This window comes from Gopherus evgoodei, chromosome 3 (genome assembly GCF_007399415.2).
Source record: "Gopherus evgoodei ecotype Sinaloan lineage chromosome 3, rGopEvg1_v1.p, whole genome shotgun sequence".
Lineage (NCBI taxonomy): Eukaryota > Metazoa > Chordata > Testudines > Testudinidae > Gopherus > Gopherus evgoodei.
Window position 1 is genome coordinate 149,429,783 of NC_044324.1, and position 26,609 is coordinate 149,456,391.

A 26,609-nucleotide genomic window follows, 5' to 3' on the forward strand; every position below is an offset into this window, starting at 1 on the left:
AGGAGGTCATCTAGTCCAACTCCCCGCTCAGAGCAGGACCAATCTCCAGATCCCTAAATGGCCCCATCAAGAATTGAACTCACAACCCTTGTTGCTCTGCTCAGTGCTGGAACACCTCACTGATTTTGGAGACTAAGTCCCATTGTCTTACAATGAGACTGAGGCCATGTCTACATCTAAAATTTTGCAGCGCTGGTTGTTACAGCTGTATTAGTACAGCTGTATAGGGCCAGCGCTGCAGAGTGGCCACACTTACAGCAACCAGCGCTGCAAGTGGTGTTAGATGTGGCCACACTGCAGCGCTGTTGGGCGGCTTCAAGGGGGGTTCCGGGAACAAGAGAGCAAACCGGGAAAGGAGACCAGCTTCGCCGCGGTTTGCTCTCGCGTTCCCGGAGCCACCCAGCAAACCGCAGGGAAGGAGACCTGCTTGCTCGGGGTTCCGGGAACGAGAGAGCAAACCGGGAAAGGAGACCAGCTTCGCCGCGGTTTGCTCTCGCGTTCCCCGAACCACCCAGCAAACCGCAGGGAAGGAGACCTGCTTGCTCGGGGTTCCGGGAACAAGAGAGCAAACCGGGAAAGGAGACCAGCTTGATTACCAGAGGCTTCCTCCTTCCACGGAGGTCAAGAAAAGCGCTGGTAAGTATCTACATTGGATTACCAGCGCTGGATCACCAGCGCTGGATCCTCTACACCCGAGACAAAACGGGAGTACGGCCAGCGCTGCAAACAGGGAGTTGCAGCGCTGGTGGTGCCCTGCAGATGTGTACACCTTCAAAGTTGCAGCGCTGTAACTCCCTCACCAGCGCTGCAACTTTCTGATGTAGACAAGCCCTGAGACTCTTGGGTTCCTAAACTCCTTTTGAAAATGAGACATAGGCTCTGCCCTGCTCAGTGTTGCGATGCCTACATACCATTAGCTTCTCGGTGCCATAGTTCTTTATTGATAAAATAAGGATAATAGTACTTCCCTACCTCGCAGAGATGTTGTGATGACAGATACATTAAAGGTTGTGAGGTCCTCAGATATTAACAATAATGGGGACCCTACACGTATGTAAAATAGACCACCACCACAATTGGCATCCTTCTTAGCAACCCAAGCACAGAGGCCAAAAACAGAATGGGTAAGTGACTCAACCATCACTTTGTCCTTTGGAAATGGTCCTCCTGGGGCAGGTTTGAGGGTACTGTACATTGGTGGAGCAGTCTGGGAGAATTCACAATGTTGCTACCTATACTGAACCCGTTCTTTAGATAAATTGTCTATTGGCCTCCCAAACTGTCAAGCCAGGACCACTCCTGAAAGCCACATTATAATGGGTAGGGCCAAAGCCTGGTCCAGTCAAAGTCAGTTTTGTCATTGACTTTAGTGAGATCAGAATTTGACCCACAGAGAGCTAGTCAGGAGGGAAACCTCAAACTGGTGATACTTTGAAGATTAAGAAATACTGGTTTTTGTTCTCCAAGAGGAAAATATTCCTCAATCAAGTACAGCCATTGCTTTGGGGTACACTGAAAGGGGCTGTTCACTATAAAGCTTGACAGTGAGTATGTCAGCATATATGCAAGTCTTCTATTATCCAATCTTGTTCTTAAAATTTCCTATGTTTGAATTACATTAAAAGCAGTATTCACGGTATCTTTTTCTTGACTATTGAGGGATTGATAGGAATATACTGTACTTTTGAAATACCATGACTTTTCTACGGGAACTAATAGCTTAAATCATTGATTTTATCATTTGATATAAACTCTACGTCACACTCAAGCTCAAGACTAGTAGATGAAGTTTCTGGTTGAAAGAATGGAAGTTTATGATTGGATGGAATCAGTGCTTTTAATTTTATAATATTTCAGCGTGGAATATTATAAAATTAAAAGCACTGACTTCATCACAGTCATAAACTTCCATTCTTTCAACCAGAAACTTCATCTACTAGTACACACACACAAATAGAATATAGGATAGCTAGCTAGATTCAGGTCCATAGATTAGGTACAACATGTAGAATATTTTTTGGAAAAATCTGTATATGTCCTCTATCAATTTTTATTTTTTTAAACTAGTCATTCTTTCCTTCCTATTTGTTCAAATGTCTCTCTCATTTTTCTCATTGCAGACAGTTTAAAAAAGAAAAAAGAAGGGAAACTCAGCTACTTCTGAGTAACTGTTTCACTTATTTGTTAATAGGAAGTAGGAAATTAACCAAATGAATTCATTCATCAGTCCTTGCTCTGTGGTTAATTTTGTTACATGGCAAGCTTTAGCCCTGTTCTCATGCTACTTCATGATGCGTGGACTGTGCCAACGCCTACAGCTATCATACTATTCACTGCAGTTTTGTGGTATGTGTAATCTAGTGCTGGCCTCATCTAATACTTTAGTTTACACACTTGGTTAACAGGATGTAGGTTGGCTGTGTGCATATTTTCTAAACCACTGTTGAAGGGCACGTGCTATTTCCATAGCACTGCTATTATTGTATCAGTTATGTAAATGTGAGGCTAACATTTAAATTAACAAGTAAATTGAAAGATTAAATTATTTATACAGGTTCTTTAAAACTGTTGTCTAACTTAATCAGTTGTGTGTGAGGTAAGTCACCTGTGCACTTATGTACTGTAAATCACTTGTTCATATATTGTAGACAATGTGATATCTAAACATTTACTGTCAAACAGAGTGAAAAACAGCAAAAAAGACAGAAGAACCCATCTCTCACACCTGAGCAACTCAGCATGGAATAACTTGATGCTGCTGGACAGACTTCTGTTTTTCACCCATTCCAAGTTATGACCTCAAAGAATGAGAGATTAGACTTCACTCTTCTTGTACTGTCTAACCAAGTCAATTCAAATGGTCAGTTATAACTGTACATGTTGCAAGATATATCTCATGCATGTCTATGTCATTACCAAGCTCAAATTTCATGGAAGATCAGATCCACATAAATGGAAGTTTGCTTCAAAAAAGACTGTTGTTGACTGAATCACATCTTTGCTTTTTACAACATACAAAGGAAAGATGTGCAGCCTTCAGTTCTAAATGTCAAGATAATCTCTGTTATGGTCATATATTATATAAAAAAAAGCCACATTAATGGAATATAAAGGTTGCATATTATCTAATATTGTACAACAGGAGAAACAGTGCATCACCATACAAGAAGATGCCAACTGCCAGATATTCAGGAGAGCTCAGCTTCCATTTAGACAGTAATATAAGGACCAGAGTTTTAGAAGTGCTGAGCACCCAGCAGCTCCCACTTATAGCTAAATTTTCAGAAGAGCTCAGCACCAAATATATTGAGATGTGTTGAAAACCTGGCCCTAAGTTGTAATGCATATACAAAAAGAGAGCAGAGTTAAGATTAATAGATTTTTAAGTCCAGAAGGATCAGGATGATCACCCAGTCTGACCTTCACAATCAAAACCTATGCAACCTTAACTTCATCATTTTCTAACTGTTGAGTTCCTCACTTTGCAACTTTCTGGGTTTCTGTACAGAATTTCCTAGGGTTTTCTCTTTAAAGAAAATTAGCAAAGAAATTCCATCATGTGCAACTATTTGCTAGATAGCATTAGAATGTCCTGCACTGTCTGATATGCTCAAGTATCGATACAGAACCTAGACTTCTTCCAGGTACTCCTTCAATTAGGTAGCCCCACAGTCCAGCTTTGAGGTTGTGATGGGCCTGACTTAGGTGGTCTGGGGTTGATCCATAGAATCCATGTTTATGTAGATCCACAGCCATATCTCCCATGCAGCTGGTGAATTGCAAAGACAAGGACCAATCTTATACACATTGTCATTATTAAGCACATAGATTTTGGTGTGTTGTTTTTTTTTCTGAAAGGTAGCGTGGCTAAATAGGATAAGGCCTGGGAACAAAGTATTCTTTCATTCTCTTCTATCTAGATAATGGCAGAACCAGTTTTGTTCAACTTTTAAAAAGAAAAGAAACTCCCTCATGTACATTCCACTAGAACGTGCCTATAGATAAAAGGCTCAAAGTTATAAGTAGTTGAAAATGTTCCCCTTTGAATGGAAATACTTGTGCAACTTTCCTACAAATTGATAGTGTGCTGAAGCAGAATAAAAATCTCTTCACCCATCCTGGTTATTGGATTTTCCCTTGTGTAGTAGGTCAAGCTGTGCAAATACATGATTTGCTATTCCTAAGAGAAAGTGTTACAGCACTACTCCAACAGCAGACCTGTCGAAGTGTAACAATCTACATAGCCACCATGGTCATTGGTGGTCTAACCTGGGACCTTCAGCACCAAAAGCACTAGCCCTGATCACCTGATCTAAAGGTGTAACTCCTATAGCCTTTAAGCAGCAGCAGGACTCTTCTACTAATGGAGAATAGCCAACAGAGGGTCATATGATCACACACACTAAGCCAGTGTATTACACACTCCCCTTGTCATTAAACAACCTGACTGAGCAGCTGAAGTCAAGGAGAGTGGGGACCAAAGTCCCATGTAGGGTAGCATTGTGTAATGAACTATGATTGCATATACATACAAACACCATGGTCATCAGAAAAGATTGATGTGGGGAACTGTGGCACAAGACACATAAACTCCTACCAGTTGAGCAAAAGGAACAGAACTTTAGTGATTAGGGTCCTGATTCAGCACATTCTTAAATGTTTTGCTGAGTTGGGGCCTAAAAGCCTGTTATGGGTACCACACACTAGAACAGAGGTGGGCAAACTACGGCCCACAAGCCACGTTGAGTCTGCAGGACCCTCCTCCTGGCCCAAGAGGCTTGCCCCCTTCCCCACAATCTCAGCTCACTTTGCTGCTGGCACAATGCTCTGGGTGGTAGGGCTGTGAGCTCCTGGAGCAGCGCAGCTGCAGAGCCCAGCCTGACCTGGTGATCTGGGCTGTGCTGTGTGCGGCTGGCTCCAGTTGGGCAGTGTGGCTGTAGTGCCACCAGCGCTCCAGGCAGCGCTGTAAGGGGGCAGGGAGCGGGGGAAGAGGGATTGAGGTCGGGGTGGTCAGAGGACAGGGAACACGGATTGAATGGGGGAAGAGGTCCTGGGGGGGTGGGATGGGTGGTGCAGGGCAGCCAGACTTCACTGATGCCGATTTTCACCAATTGAGGCCCTTCTGTCCCAAAGTATCCATATTGTATGTATATTTTTTTCTCAATTCTCTACCTTCCTCCTTTCTTACCCTTGCAGTAAAGTTTATTGCTTCTTGGCAGTTCCCATAGTGAGAGCTCATTATGCTTTCCGTAGTGATTCAATATGCTTGCTGGGAAGTCCTTAAAAAAAACATCTCAAAGCCAGCTCTTTGGTTAACACAATGCAGCCTGGTAATTCTGAGCTCACAAGTTATGATGTCTAAACTAAGAGTGGCTGTCAGGAAACAAAACCTCAATTCCTGTTAAGCTACCTTTGTGTTGATTTCTTTCACTGAAGGCATAATGCTCCCCATTTGTTTAATGTTTCTCTGTGGGGAAAACACCAAGAGACAAGGTTCTGGAGAATGCCTTGGGATTTCTAAGATTTCTGTAGGAAACTATTTGTAACAGACATTTTGTTGATAGTTACTTGCTGGAGAGGGCTGGAAGGATCAGGGGAAGGAAGAATACTATTTATAAGGAATAGGAAATTTTACTCATTTTCCTAAACCTCTCTGTGTACCTTACAAAGTCATTTTCTACATAGTGCTGAGTAGGAGACTGACTTCGGAGCAATGGTGGATACAGTTACAAGGGGATCTTTCAGGACTGATCTCAAGAAGAAGGAAAATTATATGCTGCATAAATAGTTAATGTAAAGAGGTAGATGAAATTATTCTAGTAATATTGTACAAAGAGTCCGACGAGGCTACTCACTGTGTTTTTTTGATCAAATGAGCCTCACTCTGTTTTAAGAGAGTACAGAAATAGAAACTTAACAGTCCATAGCATGCCAATTTCTAAATGGAATAGGTAGAACAGAATGGCTGTGTCGGCTGGTATGGAAGTTAAAATCAAAAGGTCAGCTAAGAAAAGTATGAGTAAGGAAGAAATTTTGGTGGGATCCTTATATATCAAGAGGAGTGAACAGGATATCAGTAAAGTGATTGAAAGATACTCCAAAATAGTCAGCCAACCAACCACCACCACACCACATGTATTTGTAAAATATGTCCCTGATATTGTAAGCTTCAGACCCAAGTCTCAGTTAATCCTTTCCTGCTCTTGAGAAAAGAGATAGCAATAATGGTGGTATGGAAAGCAAGATGGCTTTAAGCTTCCCTTATGTTCTCTGTATTCTAGGGCCATGTAGAAGCCTGCCCTTCTCTGGAAGTCAGAGCAGCTCCAGATCTCCAATGAGCCAATGGAAGTAGAGCATAGTTTATGACCTGTCACATTCCCAATCCATCTCTTCTTTCAGAAGATGAGTGTAGGAACAGTATAGAACAATTATACCAACTCCATTGGAGACCTCACTGGCTGACATGAAAAGAGTATTCTAAGTGATCTGCTTCCACCCACTAGAAGGCCATTTACAGTGAGACAGATGCATACCAGGTCCTTAGTGTAACAGAGAATCAGACCTATGGTCAACAGCACTCCAAAACCAAGGCTACTACATTTAAAGTTCTGGAGCCAATAAATAAATGTGTCTTGATCTTAATTGTCAGCAAAAAACAGATTGCCAGCAGAAAGAAAACAAATTGCCATCAACATACATTGGATGGTAGATGGAGCTTTACACCACAAATATTAGCAATACTGCAGTTCTTGGGCTAGAAAGTGCAACGTTTATCAGGACCAAGGAAATACATTTTTTAGATTAAGTTAAATTTTAGGGTTTGTCATCCTAGATGGCAATGCCTTACTTATGGCATAAGCTACCAAGGGCTGAAGCAGGAATTAAATAAAATGAGGCGATATAATAGTATAACTAATAGAGTTTGATTTGTACAATAGAGAAGGAAAAAAAGGGGTGCGCTATAAGTGTAACCTAAACGGCCAACTGTAGATTAGATGGAAAGAAGCCAAAAGCAAAACATGCTGCTATTTAATATACCACTTCTAAATCAAAGTCACTAATGACTCTGCTACATATGGCAATAGCATATATAATACAGACAGGCCTGATCCAAACCCCAGATCTAGCTCAAAATGATTATTTGGGCCGAGTTTGGAAGCAGACAGTCAGAAAATTGCATTAACAAAAAATGGTCATGTTGTCCTTATGCTGGCAAACACCCAAATCCCTCTCTACCTGTAACAGCTGTGGGCAGATTAGCAAGTCTCTGGTATGTGGCACAGTTTACTAATGTAATCATTTTCTCTCTTGCAATAACAGCTTTTTTTGTGAAAATGTATCTGATTAATTATTTTTGCTCTTTAAATTATTTGTCCCCCAGAAATAAGCAAAGCACCAAGAACTACAATTTGGAATGAAACTTCATTTTGAAAAACAAAAAGGTCTGAACTGATATGTTTTGGACTTTCTGCTAATTTAGCTCAGCACTAAATCCCTGACAGTAACAGTCTATTGAATAAAACAATCTCTTATTAATAAAAAAGTCTTTGGGCCAGATCCTCAGCTGGTGTAAGTCACTGTAGCTCCATACTCTGCTGGATTTACACCATGTGAAGAGCTGGCCCTTTATCAATAGCCTAATTACATGGAGTGCAATTTTGATGTGTTGGAGTGCTACACACCATTCTGATCTACACAATTACAGCTTCAAATGCCAGTGACAAAATGCTATTTTGTAACATTTTTAGATAAGATAAGCAACAGCTAAATCTAAGGGAAGCATATTTTTTGTTTGTTTAATGTAAGTGATAATTTTAAGTAAAAAAAAGGGAGCTAAATATGGTGAATAAGCTTCCAGATTCTAAATATAATTATTATTGATACACCACTGTCATTACAAAAAAAGATTAGACAGGGAAGGCGTCTGTAGGACTTAAATAAAAGTAATATTTCAGATGGCAAGGCATGATCCTGAAGTCATAAATATACTAGAGGTGTATTTCCTTGGTTGTAGATGAAGAAGCATCTGTGCAGCCCCAAGCACAAATAAGCATTGCTAACTACTATCTACAGAACCACTAGGTGCATACATCACTTCTGTTTGCACTGAGTGGATGCGGCACAGAATTCTGCAACTATTCCCTTGGATACTTAGATAAATTCACTTCATCCAGGCCCCTGCCTCTTTTGTGTTGGTTTTCTGCAAACATTCAAGCATTTTAAGTTTACTGACATGAATATTCTCTGAAAGCAGCATTAGAGTTTTGTATGAATGTACTTAAGGCTAGATGCTCAGCACAAAATAAAGGAACCATCACACAGCAACTAGCTTTACAAGTGTGCCATTTAAGTGGGAACTGCTCATGGATAAGTCAGATTACAGACATGTAGTGCAATCATTGAATCCTCATCCCATTGAAGTAAAAGGCAAAACTCCCTTGACGTCAGTGGGACCAAGAATTCACCTAAAGTGTAAATCTGCATAGATCCCTTGAAGTCAATGAATCTAGGTCATCAGTTTATACCATACACACTTGAATATCTCACACACTCATTAAAGCAGGGAAGACAAATAATACCTTTTGAAATACATGACCAGTTTGTTATAAGTAACCAACACAATCTGAATAGCTAATGCTCACAGATAATTTATGGTGATCAAAACAGAGCAAAAAATGTTTGTCAGTGAATAATTTTAAACAATCAACTGAAAGACAACAATATCTGCTCACTGACATTCCAAAAGAAAAAGCAAGCTAAATTTTCTTAACCTTGTTACAAATTATTCATTCATTATATGCTTGATATCATATTTCTTCACTAGTCATTTTGGTTACTGTAAACTAGATTTTATTTTGGATTAGGCAAAAACAGACATTGGTATAATTTCAGAAAACTGGTGGCAATGGACTTGACATTTCCGCAAGAGAGAGAGCCCCAAATCCTCAAAGGAATTTAGGTGCTCAACTCCCCCTGATTTCACTGGGAGTTTGGCCCAGATCCTGAAATGTATTTAGGCGCCTTACATGCTAGATTCATATAAGAACAGCTAAATTAGTTGGACCTACTCAGGACTTGAATGGGTGACCTCTACAAACAAAAGGGAGCATGAGTAATATGCATGTGTTTTTGTATCAGACTACAGCTGTTATTTTGTCTCCTATGTGGTGGTGTTAAAAAAAAAATGGATGATCTGCTCAATGTTACATTAATGCAATGTTACGGATGAGGTTTTAACCACTTGAGAATGAAGAAATTCAGTTACGCCCACCGCTTTGTGGAATGCAACAGTTATTTTCTGATGATGTGGTGGTGGAGGCGTGGGACCAATGGCAGGGGTGGCAAGTTTGTAGAAGTTTTGGGATTGGCCAGAACACTCAGAGCCTGCCCCCCTCAAACTCCACCCCCCCCGACCTGCCTAAAGCTCTGAGAGGGAGTTTGGGTGCAGGGAGGAGGGTTGGCAATGCTACTGTAACACCATCTACTCAATAGGAGAAGAGAGTGTTCAACATCTTACACAAATGACCATCCGGTTTCTCCCTGTTCTTCACCCTGATCATTCCATTCTCCCTTCACTGGAAACTCTATTGGATGCCTCACATGTAGATCCTACAGCTTCCTGTTATGCCTTAAACTCTTCCTATGTAAATGTTTCCCTCAAAACATAGGGCCAGATCCTCAGCAGTTTTCAGTGGGGGCAATATGGATTTACACCAGCTGAGGATTTGGTGTAGGGTCTTTAATATATTGATGGGAGAAGCTCAAAGGCTTAGCTTTAGTTTGACTAATAGACAACACTCTTGGGTGCTTATCTTAAGCTTATCCAAACTTTTCTGAACACATGCAGTAATTATAGGCATCACAACACTGACTTCCTGTTTTGTACAACTCTTCAGAGGCAATGTGATTTTTTCAGCAAATTGGTTGTAACAGGCAAATCATTTAAGCAAAGCAGAGCTGACCCTAATCTCTCGATGCAATACAAGTCCAGTATAAATGAAGAATTCAGAGACTGCACTGAAGGTTTGTAATACAGTTAATCTAGGAGTTAAATGGCACATTCATAGCTAGTCACTATATTGTTGTTTCTTATTTTGTGCTGAAACAAAATCCATTGATTTACTTTGCTTTGTGAAGAGCCCTAAATTAGCTGGGAGATCTCACCAGCTTCTGGAAAGGCTCCTCAACTCTGAACTACAATTAAGACTTTCTGACTGCCAGTGCCAGACACCATTACCCGAGGAGGTTGAAGGTGGGAGAATAGCTATCTAGCTGTACTTTGGATCCAATTATATCTTAATACAGCTCTAAGTATTTTATCACCTTTAGTTCCAGGATGCAACTGAAACTATGCCTTAAAGTGATCTTCCCAAGTTGCACCTTTCCCTTGCAGCTGAAATGTCTCAGTAAGTATATCCTGGGACACAGAGCAATTAAGAAGCATTTTGCTGTACTTTTAATTAGCCCTTCCTCCCTTTCTCTTCTACCTCTAGTGTTATCCTCCCACAGCCTAAACAAGGAACAAAGACCAAAAACAAGAGAACAAAGAAAAGACTAGTGCAAGAAGCTTTAATTGATGTTAAATTACATGATTTAGTGTTTCTAAATGCCAGTATTTCAGTTATACAAGCAAGACCCCTACAGATACATCTGGGCCAGATGTAAATTCTATATTTAACACAACAGAAAGTCACTTTCCTTTCCCATATTTATGTCAATGTTCTTCTGTGGCAAGTTGCAAAATCTGCTCTTAAGGCTGAAACACTGCAAAAGTTCCTCATCCACATCATCTTTCCAGAAAAGACTGCCAGTTAAATATGGATCTTGCTCTAACAATGACAAGGTGCCTACCAAATTCCTAATCTTTGGGGCCTCAGCCTGTTTCTAAAGTCAATGAGAGTTTTGCCATTCATTTCTGTGACAGCAGGATTGCACTTAGAATCACAGAATCATAGACTTTAAGGTCAGATGGGGTACTGTATTATTTTTAAATGTTTCTACCTTTTAAAATCGATTTTAATTCCTAACAGGGATGATTAACTCTAATGGTCTCAAAATTCCAACATATTTGAATGGTCCCATTTCAAAGGAGCAAATAAAGGTCATATTTTGTTTTTAATTAACTGATATTATGAATTGGCCTATGTGTGTGGCACTGAATGACAATGGCCTACCCTAATCCTGTGATATCAGATGGTGGTTGCAGGTGTGTTTCTAGGGGACTAGTGTCTGTAGTACCTCAGAAAGAACTCATCATCACTACGATGGGAACTATTGGCAGTTTCAGCTGACAGGCAAGGAATTGAATGGGAATGGTTATTAACGACCTTCTCACCCCTCAGAGATGCAGCTTCTCTCTCCTCAAGAAGAGGTGGTTTGAAGTAAAAGCTTGCAGGGCTGCACCTGAAGTTTTATTAACAAATATACAGCTGTTATACCAAGAGAGACACCTGCCTTCATCATCAGTGACAGCCAACACCAAGGGAGCCACCAGCAAAGCAGGACTTAGTAATGGGTGTAACTAATTTGTCACTACGTGGCCAGTGTTCCTTCTTTTTTTTTTTAATTGGTGTGGTGTTCATGTTCTTATGACTTGATGTTGGTAATTACCTGGATTTTAGAGACTGCCCTGCACAAGGGGAAAGATGGGGCATTGTGAATGGGCAAATAGGAAGTGACACACACACCTCTGAACACCATATGGGGACTGAACAGGATAGAGATCTCAGCAAGTCTTAAGGTCAGGTTTTGCTCTGAAAAGGGACTTTAACACTATCAGCATGGAGTCCCATATTCATTTGCTCTCAATGTCAAACCTGCTAAATTTACTGTGACTTTTCTGTCGCTGGCCCTCCAAACTTATCCTAAGATTGGAAAGCCAAGCTAGATTCCTTCTGATTCACATGTCACCAAAAACAGACAGAGATTTTATAGTTGGAACTAGTTTAAAGTTCTCCTGGGGATACATTTGGCATCATAGAATCCTGCTCACTCACTCTTAGCTGCATTGCAAAGCACAACTCTACCACAACTATAGACATTTTCAGTCAAGTAAGCAAATGCCAACTCTAATTCTAAATACACATGGGGAGAAGAAGATGCCATTTTCACATTGAAAAGCTATGTATAACGGCATTTTAACTAAGGAAAGCTCTTAAGCACATGCTGAACTATGATGAACTTAATGTCAATGGGGCTCAAACATGAGCCTAAAGTTCAGCATGTGCTTAAGTGCTTTGTTGAATAGGGATACTTTCCTGAATTGAGATCTAAATGGGGGAAAACTCATTATAGTCCTTTTTTTAGAAGCAGATTTCATAACTAAATACATAAGGACTGATTCTGCTTTAAACCCATGTAAATAAAGAGCAAGTCCATAGAAACCAGTGTGAAACAAGTGCAAGGAGAAGTGAGAACAGAATCAGACTCTCAGTATAGTTTGCAAAAATGCAGGTTGTAAGTTTTTGCCTCTTAATCATTATACTTGCACATATCTGCTTATCTGACTCTGGTCTCTTCAGTTCCTTGATCAGTTACAGGATTAACCTACCACAGTTCTTAGCTATAGTTTAATTTCTATATTTGAGAGGACCAGGGACCAAATAATATAGCTCTAACTTCTGGATTTACCACTTGTTAGTGGTACTTAAAATCAGAAATAAGTTTACGTGGATTATTTAGTCACCCTTAATTTTTTTGTTTTAACTTCATTATTTGCCATGTTTACCAGCTATCACTTAAAAAACAACTCCCCCTCAAATTACTGAATAAACAGAACCGAGCACTTTTATGTAACTAAATCATGTATCCCTGGTTTTAAATATATAAACATGCAATTCACACAACAAAAATATCCAGCACTAAAGCCTGTCCCCTTTGCCCATCTGCCTAAGCACATTCCACTCACATTTAACCATCCCCATTCACTCTGTTGCTCACCTGGGCTTGACACACTCAACGCTGTACACTGCACAGAGGCTTGGGAAGTAGCTCAGATCTTATGTTCGCTGCACAGTGTCTAGATGTCTGTGTTTCTGGGGCAAGTTGCTTGTAGTAGCCTAGAAAATAATTGTAATGGCTCCAAGCCAGAGCTCTGCTGTGAGTGTTGGGAGCTGCTCTCACCTTACACAGCCCACATGGAGAAAATGACCTGAACCCACAGAGCTCCTGGCATTGCTGCTCGCTCCTCTTCCCCCAAACATAATACTGTGTCCCCTAGAAGACTATGGTTATCACTTGGCCAGCATTTGACTGGCCTGGCTAGGTTTTTGTTTTTTTTGTTTTTTAAATGGATTTGCCAGAAAAATAATTTATTTTGCCATGTTTATTTTACGTGGGTCTAAAAATTTGCATTATTTTGCACAATGCAGTCGTATAGCTAATGTTAAAAGTTTCTATGTTCAGTTAAAGATGCTGCAGTGTTTCCACTTCCACAGTTTAAAGCAACAACAGATCAAAACTGCTGAGAATACTGCAGCTGGCTGCCCACTAACACGCAAGAGCACCACATGTGTATGGGGGAGAAGGTTTGAGCCACATGAGAGTGAGAAGAGGTGCGATTCATCTCATCTTGTGTATGTTCTCTCTCTAGATACCATAAGTGGCTATTGGGGGGGGGGAGGTGTTGCAGAGTTGCCCTGGGATTCTGGTTGCCGCAATCTTGCCTTGTGGCGGGAAATGCCTTTTCTTTTTGCATTTCCAGGTTGGTAACCATATAGGGCGGCTGGGGTGGCGAGCAGCAACACCAGGCGCTCTGTGCGTCCATATCAGTTTCCCCACCCGGGCTGTGCTGCGAGGCATCAGGAACGTCTCTTCTGCCCTCCCCTTATGCAGCCCACACAGGGAAACCGACCTGGACACACATAGCGCCTGGCATCACCGCGTGCTCTCCCCCACCCCCAATGTTCCTCTGTGGGGAGGAAGCAGGGCCAAATAGAAGGGAGAAATCTAGTTGCTCCCTACCCCGCCACATCACCCCTGTGACATTCAGGTGGGGGAGGTAACACCCACCCCCATTACTGCACAGATTACCACTCCCCACCAGCAGCCTCTGCTAGTACATAAGTAAGGGGCTCACTTACTCATCACAAAAAAGCAAGCCTTGTTTGACCTGAAATTACTCCAGGAGCTAATAAAAGTCCCTTTTGGGAGCAGAGATACAAATGAGAGACATTTTCCCCAGGGATGATGGAAATACTGAATGGGATGGATCTCCAACAGTTATGTGGTTTCTCCACAATTGAAATTTTCCACAGGAACATTTTTCAATTTTCTTTTGGGAAAAATCTTTAAAATATATTTCATTTTGGGAATCCCAGCAAGCAGCTTCCTGGGATCAGTAAATTGGTTACCCCATGCCCCCCCCATCTCTTTTGTGAGCGGGGCTCCTCAGATGGGCTACATCGCTGAGGATACAGTACAGCCTCTCCTCTGGCTGAACCATTGTGACTCACCAGGGGAGTTCCATTGTCACTGTGCATCATGGGAGATGTGGTCCAACCCAGGAATCAAGGCTATACCGGAGGGGGATGAGGTACACAAATACAACTCCCATGATGCACTGTGGCAGCTCTGGTAGATGTAGTTCAATGTTGAACTGACCCAAAATGAAATATTTCAATTTGGAAATGTCACGGCAGGCCAATGGCAGGGAGGAGGCATGGCCAGACTACTGTGTGCTCTGCCAATTCTCTGCTTCCCAGAACTTGTACACAGCCAAGGCAAGCAGTATCAGAGCAGCTCTAACTTACAACTGGGGCTAGACTGAACCTGGCTTCTCCTGAATATGGGGAAAGCAAAGATGGTGTAAACCACTTCTGTCTGCTCTGCCCTATGTTCACCTCAGGAAGTTAGCAACTGAGAATCAGGGCCTCTATTTTTATCTATAAAGGGACTTTTTTTATTTTTTAAACAGAGACTGAAACACAGTCATCCTCTACCAGTTCAAATACTATGAAAACGAATATAAGTGTAATGGTCCAAAAGATATTTCATCTACTGTACTTAAAAGCTTTCTAAACAACGCACAGCTATGCTATAGAAATGTCAGAAATATGTTCATTTCACTCTTTGATGTCCTTTCTTCTACAAAAGAACTTCTGTTATTTCTTGCGCCTCAAGAGGACAGAAAATTAACAACATATTTCACAGCTAAAAACATTTAGACTGGCACGGACGTGGGTATAATATGGAAATTTGTATGTTCTTACACAATATTGTAAATACACAATATCCTGTCTACAGTATTACAGTACATATGGGTAAAATTCAAAGAAACATTGTATGGCTTTTCCTGACATACAGAATGTAAAGAGAAAACAATTTCCAATACAAAATCTTCTTAAATAAACCATGACAAAATGCAAGAATAAAATACATACAAGGACATTCTATGGGGGGTGGAGGGGAATCCTGTGATAAACCACATCATCTGAGCTATCATGATAATCTCTCAACACTGGGCTAAATTCAGCCTCTTGTCAGAATTTTGTTCATGTCTCTGAGATAGAATGTGGGTCCAGAGCTATTATGCTAACCAGTTGTGAGTGTGAAGAAACAAGCAGCTGGGCTCAAGCTCCGCTGCAAAAGGCCAGTGGGGAACTGGAAGATTTCTCTCTCTCTCTCTCTCTCACACACACACACACACACACACACACACTTACACTTCATACATAATAAGGGAGCTAAATTAGAGAGACATCCCACAGAACTGTGGCTGGGATTTTCAAAGCAGGCTGTGGATGTATTTTTCCCATCACAATTAACAGGAGGCATGATATACTGCGTTATCTACATTGGCTGTCTTGTCAATTTCCTGGCTCCATGCGGGAGCCAGGAAATTGAGAAGAAAGCTGGACAGCTAGAGCCCAGCTCCGCCTGGTTCCCCACTCTCAGCTGGGCTGCTGCCTGGAGGCTCCCCACTCAGGGAAGCTTGGGCTGCTGCGCCTCCTCTTGCTCCTCTCCCCCACCCCCCACTCTCAGCTAGGATCATGGAGATGAGAAGCCCAGAAACTACCCACCTCCCTCCCCAACCCCCAGTTAAGATCCAGGAAAGGGTGGGGAAGCCGGACTACCGGCAGTGCACGGCACAGAGCTGACAGCTTAGGCTCTCAGTTCCCCACACTGCCCCTCCTCAGTCAATGAAACTGCTCCTGGTGAGAGCATGCACCACCGACAGAAGGAGGTTAGCGTGGACATAGGTCGATTTAGGGCTGTCTTGTAGACATGCCGTAAATTACTTAGATGCCTATGTCACATTTTCAAAAGTGACTTAAGCACTCAGGAACCTAGGTCTCACTGAGAGACACTTTTGAAAATGGGACTGCGCCATTCGAGTCACTTAGGCCTAGATTTTGAAGGTATTTGTGTTTCTCCACCTGGTGCTGCAAAGCCTAAGTGACTTGCCCAAGGTCACACAAGAAGCCTCTGGCAGAGCAGGTAACTGAATCTGAGGCTAGCACGCTAACCATTCAGTCACCATTCCTTCTCAGCTCACCAGCCCACCTCAAAATCTGTACAGGACAGCAAAGTGGGGAAAAGCGGGGGAGGGGGAGGAAGGAGAGAAAGGGGAAGGTGGCTCCTTATGCACTGCTCAGTCTCATGCATCCCCTCAGAGATCAGACATAAAATCGAGCCTTTACATGTTGCTCAGAGGATGTGATAGCATCAAAATGCATCTGTCTGGAATATCCAGGATTCTGTGTCCTCACAAAAAGCAATAAGGCTCCTTTGGTTAAGTTATCCACGTATGGAGCCTTTATTAGAAGTTAGACACACATGGAAGGGAGGGCTAATAGACACATTTTAAGTAAATGAAGTAAGCTGATAGGGGAAGGTGACCCAGACTGAATGGCGATGTCGCAGTGATTCTTTGGTGGTGAAATTTTGCTACTTGATTCTCCAATACAACATGGTTCTAATCCTATAAACAAAAACAACAGGAATGTGACAGGGAAAGTAGCCAAAAATCCAAGCCATTATCAGGTATGAGAAAGTTCCCCTGTAACAGGAGCTAGTGAAAGCTACATATGTACAGCCAGCCTCTTTGCAGCTATTCTCCAACACAAATAGTTGCAGTCTGAAAAGCAGATTAAAAAAAATCTGCCCAACATTCCTTTTATTTCAGCTGGCCATCCCTAACTGTGACTCAGTATCAGGGAAATAGTTGTTTAAATCCTCTCCTGACGTGCAGAGTCTCTGTCTCAACACAGCACGAGGACGAAGGTTACTAAATGGTGACAAAGCTAAATCATCCCTAAGGGATAAAGTTACTTATTCACTATTGACTTATCTGCCAAGAACACACAATTAATACTTCCAAACCTTACTCCATTTGAAATCTATTACCAACTAAAAAACTGAGTTAGTTTTCTTTTCCCACACTAAGCCAGCACACCCTCTCAGTAATGGATCCCACTTCATTTGCTCATCAAATGTATCTTAATAAAGAAGTGGTGAGTTAATGGCAGGTGGTGGGTATGCCTCCTCTCCCTTCCTCCTCCTCCCGCACCCTCCACAGGGGAGCTGGCAAATCTTTAGATGTGGTTCGATCTATATATCCACTTAGAGCTAGACATAAATAAATAAAGGAGTGAGTGGCAGCTAGCTATATTTCTTAGGGAATGTACTCAGCTAGGATAATGACCGATCTCTGAATCAAGAGATCAGTGAATGAGTGACTGGAATAGTTTTATTTTATTTAAAATGCTAAAGGGACAATCTCAAGTTAGAATCATATTGGTATATAAATGCATTCTCTTACTAATAACCTCTTAGAATGTTCAAAACTGTAAAAATCAAGCTTGTTTTTCACTCTTCACATTTGTTTACTTTTTGCATTTCTATTTATTTTAATTTGTCTAAAAACGCAAAGCTTAGTTAGATTTATTCTCAACTAATTTTCTGGCTCTCAGGAACTGATTGGATAGTTTTGGGTTGCAAATACTGCAAGAGAATGTCATTAACTTAAAAAAAAGCCATCTGAATTTTAAAAATAATTGAAACAGTTCCGCTGATATTGATTTTTGTAAATCAGTTTCATATAACCTACATTTTTGGACAAATGTATGTCCCTTTAAATTTTCCTAACCTCCTCTAAAATAAACAAGCTTTCCAGAAAGAACATATGCTTCAGACTAGTCATGCTATCCATAGAATGCCTTTTCTGCTCCATGCAAATAAAGATGAAAGTGCATTTATCTTACAATAAATAAGGTAACTCTCAAAGAATGAAGTTCAGTAGTGCTAATGCAACTCTTTACGACACTTCTACTTATGATGCCTCTCGTGGGGCAATTTCAGGTCTCAAAATATCTGTGCTGGTCTCAAGCAAATGTGGGGTTAGATTCCAATCTCACACCAGTATAAATCTGCAATAAATTATGTAAACTGAGGGAATTTTTCCAGATTTAAACCAGCACAATTCCTATTCAAATCTGAGCTTTTACATAGCTGCTATGGGATGAATATGGTTTAGATTTTGAAAGTTATCTGTTTGTACGCAACATGGTCAGTTGGGAGCCTCCTTTTATTTCCCTATTTTGTGGAATAGTTAAGTATAAATGTCATGCAATTAAGCATCTGAAATATGAAACACTATACAGTAGTTCAACAATTATTTATTCCCAGTTTATGTACTAATGTTATATCACCCCCAAAACTACAACAGTTCTAATATCAAGTTCTCTACTTACCCTAGTGAGCACACACACAAAATGCATCATATAGGCGACTACTGAGGACAAACTACAATGGAAGACTTGGACTGCATCTGATCAGAAACAACTTAATAATGGAGAAGAGCAGATCAGTACATAGTGGAATTTTCTACTTGCTTAGGTTGATCATAAGTCACATAAAAAAGTTATGATTTAAGTTTTATGTAAGGGATCCATAGATATTATTCTGGCCCTCTGAATAGGGATGAAATTTATTCAGTATGTGGAGCAACCTGACAAATTTGCATGGATATTCATACCTCTAAACTTTTTTGTAAATCAAAACATTATTTTTACAAATAGGTAGCCACAACCTGATAGGTAGATGTAAGTTCTATGTACCCCATTGCAGTGATCAATTAACAAGTGGATGATAATATGGAATGTCTTTTTTTTTTTTTTAAATGACATGTTAAATCTTACAGGGGACCAGAATATTTTTTCTTTGGAGGGCAAATCACTAAGTTTATTAAAAAAAAAAAAAATACAGATCACAGAATTAACCTGTTTTGTTGTTCAGAAAATCTGGTCAAGCTAATCTTTGATTTGTCCCTTCTCAAACCACTCTTACCTAATAACTTCCATGCCTAGGCCACTGAACCTCTGTTGCTGTTCTTCATAGAAACTCCTCTCATCAATAATGTGGTTTTCAGAGATATCATAGCAGTAGTTTGCACGTCTCAAGAGTGTCTTCTGTGTGAAGGTCTCAGAGTGCTTTGCAAACATTAATAAATTTAACCTCACAATGTCTCTGGAAGATAGGATACGATCCCCATTTTACCGATTAAGACTAACTAACCATGAAGATGACAAATGACTTTCCCCAAGATCACACAAGAAGTCTATAGTAGAGTAAGGAATAAAGCCCAAGACTTCTATGTTTCAGCCCTCTGTCTTAACCACAAACAAGCTGAGGTTCAGATTTCACACTGTTATAGGGAAATGTGCTTTCACATTGTGATACAGGACTGGAGCCTCGGAGAACAAGGAAAATATCGTCATTGCTCATTCTTAAAATGTTTAACACTTGGTATAAATCTTTGCTCTAGCTGTCTCTTAGCTATTAATTTTGCGACTGACTGATATACCTGGCACATCAGACAAGCAGCGCTGACTCCACATACGTCATTATGCAATATTAGCATAGAGCACAATTGCAGAATTGCACAAGAATGGTAGATGTACCCCTAAAAACCAAATGGTTTAGTAAAAACTGAAGGTTTATGTCATGGAGGTAACTAAAAGTGGGTATGAGGATAACTAGTATTAACCACTAGATGCCTTGTAATCTCAGCCTGATGTGCCACATGCTAGCAATTCACATTCAGGTTTTTGGTTCACCTTTTTCGAACGTTACTTGTAATTCTAGGTCCCTCATTTTTTGGTGCCCATCTTGAAACACTTGATGGATGGGTACTCAGCACTTCCTGTAAAAAAAAAAAAAAAAAAAAAAAAAAAAAATCACTTCTTTAAAGTGTCTCCCTGTGCGCACCTAAAAATTGAAGAAACTAAAACCATGTGTCACTTTTGTGTAGGCTTTTCTGCCAATAGCGGAGTGGGAAATATTGGGGTTAATACACTTCAAGATTTTGAAGATGCCTAAATTCCATTATTGAAAAAAAAAAAAAATTGGACGAACATCTCAAGTGCCTTATGTCTTATCCATTCAGCAACAGTAACAGTTTTTGTCAACCATGTCCAACTGCTAAACGTGTAGTTATGAGTAAATAAAGCCAGAGGCTCCAATTTTGTTCACATGGAGGAGCAGAACTGGCAACTTGCCGGAGCCTTGGGTTGCAATTTGCACATAATGGAGTAGATTAAATATAGGAATGGCTGCAATCTGAAAATGCAGCCACATGGAAAAGTTCAAATATGCAGCACTCCATCATAATCAAAGAAACCTGTGGCTGCCTATATTTTTAATCTGCAGGTGGCACTGCACAAGCCAGATTTTCTGAAGTGCTCAGGCTCCCTCATCTCCTGTTTATGTTCCCACATTAGATATACATATTTTCAAACATGCACAGCACCCAACAGTCCCCATTCAGAACATCAGGTGCTGAGCACTAGAAAATATGTTCCTAGAAGTCCCAGAAAACAACATTCTGTCTTCATCTGAACAATATCACTAATAAATAAATAAATCAAAGTGAGTCCTCCAATCTCCATTAGCAGCCTCTCTGATGGCCTAGAATTTTACAAAGCTACCAGTGTGACACCATTCATTTTGGCAACCATTGTGACAAGAAAGCCTAGATCAGAGTCAAAGTGAATCAATAGCCCAAACCTCATCTTTACCTGGAGAAGATCATCTCTGGTCAAAGATTCTGCATATCTCCAGAGTCTATTTCAGGTGAGCATAGAACTCAGTCTAGATCAGGTAATTCTCCTCCTTAGTGCAAGTGACCTATTGAGATTGAGGAAGGTCTCTTCAGGCCTGGTTCTCCAAGGAAGAGCCTCGATTTCCATGCAATGTGCTGCATGTAGAATTTTCAGAATAGAGCTTAAAAACCAACCAACCAACCACACACTACGTACACACACACACACACACCAGGTTCCTGTCTGCTATACATGGACATTGAAGAGACTATGGCACTTTCCATAAGAGTAGGGATTTGTCCATCACCAAAAAGATCTCCCCTCTCCTGACTTCTCCCACCATTACGTAGTGCATACACTGTGAACCAGCAGTCTGGCTGGCTGCTGCTTTGCTAGATAATCACCCTTCCATGGGCAGAAGCATCACGTCAGAGCGCAGATTCCTGTGGGTACTAATGCCTTCATCCTACAGTCATTATACTGTCTTTACAATAGTGCTTACTACTGGGGAAGGCCCACTGACAACTTGGGTACTTATGTATTACCAAGTTTAGTGCTAAGTGTTTACTGAATTTGTTAAGTACATGGGCATTGTTGCAGGGGGGGGAGGGTGAGGGAGAGATGAAAAAGCCCTACATAAATATAAAATAATTATTACTGCTAAGTCATCTTGCTACTGGATTCCTATCACCACTGATTTGTATGTAGGAAGTTATGTGGGATATGTTCCAGGAATTTTACCTAATCACATTTTACTGAGTCTCAAAGTTATGCCCATTTATACATGCAAATATTTGATGACTTAACACCGTGCATTTGAGAATAGAAAAGAAGTCCTATGGCCTTATCTTCCTTTTAGAATTCACTCTCTATTTCACATATTGGCCATTGTACAAAAACAATCATTAATAACTACAAGGCTGGACAGCCATTGCTTCCCAACAGAACAGCCTGCCAATACTCTGTGGATATGGATATGGAGATAGATTGCTGTTCCTGCTTCCTCCAGGAAATCTTTTCCAAGGACCTACACCCTAGTCTAGCTTACTCAGATTCTGAAAATTGTTGTTTATGACTGTGGCTACAATCCTTGACCCAAGCAGCACTGCCAGGAATTAAACCACAGTCTATAGAGAGCAACAAGATCCATAAACTGGAGTTTTCTAGCATTGTTAGTCTACTATATGAGAGTGTTAATTCTAAGACACACAAGAGAGCTATGCCAGGATAATACTTCAGATGCTGCAAATCACGTTTATATTGTTAAACATTTTAAAGTCTAGCATAGTTTTAAATGGATAGCATATCTGTTAAGAGGACAAAGTCTGAACTGCTAAATAAATAAAATGATGAATTTCCTAATACAGCTGGGCAGAGTGTCCCTGCAAGTATAATATACATATATCAATTTCCTACTGAGCTAGCCCTGACTTTCAAATTTTCTTTAATCCTCTTATAGTAAACATAGTGCAGCGCTCTGGCAAACAACTGTAACATTCTGCCTGTAATATCATATTTGTCTGAAACAAAACCGTGAGCACAGAATGTGGCTTGACTTGGAATGGCACAATACACTGTTTTTCCAAAAGGAACTAAATGTTTGAGACAATAGTACATTTTAAACTGAAAAAAACCAAGACACTTTTTACAACAGGCAGAGTGGTCATTTTTGATAAGTATTCCAGACTGTTTTAATATGCACAATACTTTTAAAGGCAACTAGAGGAACACTGAAATTGTCAACATTTTCTAGCTTGAAGCACTATACCTGGATTAAAGGATAATTGGCACCTTGTCAAAATTCCATATCCAATCATATATAGCAGCCTGTGGTAAAGCTTTTTGCTCAGTGTTGCCCTATAAAGAAGAAACATGTGGAGAAGAGGATATTTTTAAATGAAGGAAGCCAAGAAAGATTTATTATGGTCCAATTTGTATTTAAAAATCTCTCATCATTTAGAATAAATTTCTGATAGACAAAGGTGGAATTTATCTTAGAATTTTAACCAATGGCCTAAATTCATACCTGGTATGATTTCATTTAAGACAGTTAGGTGAATTTGGACTATAGTGTCCATGATCTGAAGCTATTCTTCTGCCTTTGACTTTTCAGTTTCTGATGAAGGATTGCATTTGCTCAACTGTCTAAGTGATTTGGCAAGAAGAGGGAGTCATTTCAGAATAGAGAAGGTTTAGACAAAACACACTGTATATTGCCAGCATTTTCACTGGTCTCCCACTTATTTTTAACTAAAATGAGTTTTCTTTCATAATCTATGTATGTGACATCTAAAGTCTTTGGTTACAGATAGGCTTGTGATGTCATAAATTCTGTATTATGATGTCACTGTGGGATCAATTTAGAGTGACAGATGGAAACGTCTGGGAGAAAGCACATTTCTCCTTCTGAGTCTACATATGTTATTTATAAAGTGTCTATAATTTTGTCTCAAATTTGTTAAGTGTCATTATTTGAAGACTAAATGGGCCAAACTTGCTCCCACTGAAGTCTATGCCAAAATTTCCATGGTCATCAGTAGTGAACCATCAGGCCCAAAGTGTCAATTCTCTCCCCAGAGTAAGCCCCACTAACTGCAATAGGCTTTCACTAGGGATACATTTAGTCCAAATCTGAATGATAACTTCTCAATAAAAAACATGTGGCTGATTAATGGATCCATTCAATAATGCATGTGTTTGAACGTATTTTATTATATTTTCACTTAATACACCTCCTTGTTCCTAGGACCAGCATTCCGACTGATGACCAGCTGCTGGTGCCCAGTACATTAATAGATCAGAAACTGACACAAAGGAGGTGTGTCATATAAGAAGCGCATCTCTGGACTAAAGGCATTGGTCAGCAGAAAGTTGGGTTGGTATGTATTTTGTATGAGTTTTTGCCTCCTCTGACACAACCCCTCTCTGACTTGCTCACCAAAATTTTAACATGGTTAGTTTCCAGATATCATTCACATGGAGATTGGCCAGTGTCCTGTTTATGGGCAGCAGATTCTGCTTCATTTCAATCCAACAGGTTTTGGCTTCATTAGAAGTAAGATCTGGCCTTACGTTTGTACCAGGGAAAACTGTTTCTTGTCAGGATTATTTCTATAGTACACTGACAATACTTCTGTTTATCTTTCATTAGTGCTAAAGCAAAATATCAGACATTGCTTTACAATCCTTAAGTGCTATTATTATAGCAAGGTAGCAGAGTGGATAACTTGGAGTTGGAATCCATGATAGAACTCCATACAAACAAAGAAAGGCAGCTAGTTTTCAATGGATTATAAGATTAAGTTCCCTCAGACTTCAGAATCACAGTTCTAGCACTGGGTTGAATAATATTTTTCATGTCAACAATGTTTGTACAAGACAAAGTCAAGCATTTTGCATGAGCTCTCGGGTGTTCTCTGTGTTCTTTTTCACCTCACTGTTTAAATAAATTATAAAGAGAAGAGAGCTTTAATGTTGCACTGCTGATAAATCCATAGCATGAATGTTGTATTTGTGCTTTGGCTATCACACACTAGAGAAAACAGTTTTCAAAAAATGAAATTATGGGGGTGAATACTATATTTGCTTTTCTTAGGGTATTTCAATTATCCTAATTTCTGTCTTTAAAAAAAGCTTTCTAAGTCTGATATAACCAGAGACTGGTTATATCAGAGACTAGTTATAACTGATCTTTAGGACGGTTACCGTACTTGGATAGATCAGAATCTTAATTCCCTTTGGTTTTCCTTATAACTGGATGAATTTCTTCAAATAAATGTCTCCTATATATGGATATTAAAATAATGTGAAATGGCAGAGGAGTTTATTATTTCCATTCCTTTGAAGATGATGTGCATATTAAAATTAGCATGACAATGGTGATGCAGTATCCAGGGAAAGCAGACTTTGCTAATTCTTCCAGTACCTCAGCAATAACCTGCCATTTATCACCGATTCACTCTTATAAAGACCAGTGTTAAAAAAAAAGGGGGGGGGAGGTAAAAGCAGGGAAGAACAAACAGTAGGCTTTCTATGGAAATAGTGGGTGGAATAGTCTTGCAAAGGTAACTATACCATTCATGACATTTAAATGTAGACTGTGTTATATTTTCATACACAAGCAGCAAAGCAGACTAACACTACAAGAATGGAAAAAGAAATCTTTCCTATAAGAGACCACAGTGGGTTTCTCTCCTCTGAAGCAGGCTGCAGCAATTTTGAGAACAATGGGAATGGAGTAGATGATCTCTAGTCATAGAGCTGCTCCATCTTGAACATCTATGATTTTGCAATTACTGAATTATAATTACTAGAAATAGTCAGGACAGTCATTCTGGCATTCTTAGGTCAGCTATGAGGTTCAGCATTGACATCTCAGTTTTACATGTACAACTTAAACCTGGGGTATAGCAGAGGGTATATGCGCAGCATGTACAATACAGATATTTTGAAGGAGACACTATACCCACTGTTTTGCAGCACAACAGTTGTCCTCTGCTGCTGGATTAAAATGGTTTTGGTCCCCTAATCATAGAGGTGGTCAATTTTTGGTGAAAAGCTCTAGTTTTCATTTAATTAAAAAAAAAAGACCTCAAATACTTCAAAACCAAAAATGTTTTGGATTTATGGCTGAAAACTGAAAATTTTCAAATCTGAAATGCCACGACAGTGCCTTCTGGGAGTCGTTTTTCAGAGGACTTCATGACCCCAACTCTCCACTAGGGTCCATGCTCTGCAACCAGTCAATCTCCCATGATGTGCAACAGCCAGGAACCCCCAGAATGCCCTGCAGTAGTTCATAAAGAAGGGTGGCCATGCTGCATCATGGGTGACATAGTCTAGCCAGAGATCTTGGACTATAGGATAGAATGGGGTATGAGGCAACCAAACTAAAGTTCCAATAGGCAATATGGCACATTTCTGAATAGAATTTTCAGTCTTGTCAAATTTTTCCAACATTTCCAAATTGGAATTTTGGGGTTTTGGACAATATTTGTTGGGTTAGATTTTACACACGCACACACACACCAATCTCACGAGCTCTCTTCAACAGCAGGATCTTGCATGAAGGACAGGGCAGCAATACAATTTAAAAGCAGTGAACCCTCTACCATTGGCTGTGGACTAAGGATGACAAGCATCAAACAAATAATCACTTAATCAGTCTTTCACACTCCCAAAACAAACAGGACATCACTGTTCAAATAAATTCTTATTGTATTGCTCGTCATCTAGCAGATTTACCTGCTGCCAGACAATAGATCTAAAGTCTTATAACAGAGTAATACATGTCAAATTCTCCCCTTTTAGCAGTGGGGAGAGACATGTGCAGAAGTGGGACAGGAAATGTGAAGAAGGCAGCTGTGATAGCTGCAGGCTCCTGTTCTGCTAACCTGGCAAAAACTCTTCCATAAGAAGAGGCTGTGCGGGCAGTGGAGCAAGACCCAGGGGGTAGCCATGCTCTCTGGGAAGGGAGCCCAGAGTCTGCAGCAAGTTGCTAGGGCTCCAGGCTAGTCTGACCTACACTGACTCCCCCAAATGTGGAGCTGTAATAAGGAAGCAAATGGC

General features: G+C 40.3%; 1 protein-coding gene across 2 annotated transcripts in view; it reads right to left on the reverse strand.

Moving 5' to 3' along the window:
- The window catches only part of GREM2 (gremlin 2, DAN family BMP antagonist), a 49,728-nt gene that overhangs the window by 20,146 nt on the left and 2,973 nt on the right, over positions 1-26,609 (reverse strand). The window contains exon 1 of one of the 2 annotated variants that reach the window (XM_030556978.1): positions 21,018-21,055. The exons of the other annotated variant lie outside the window; for it this stretch is intronic. Within the exon in view, the coding sequence (XP_030412838.1) occupies positions 21,018-21,031 (14 nt within the window). The 5' untranslated portion in view covers positions 21,032-21,055. Of the gene's footprint in view, positions 1-21,017; positions 21,056-26,609 lie in introns of those variants that run through there. 2 annotated transcript variants of the gene reach the window in all.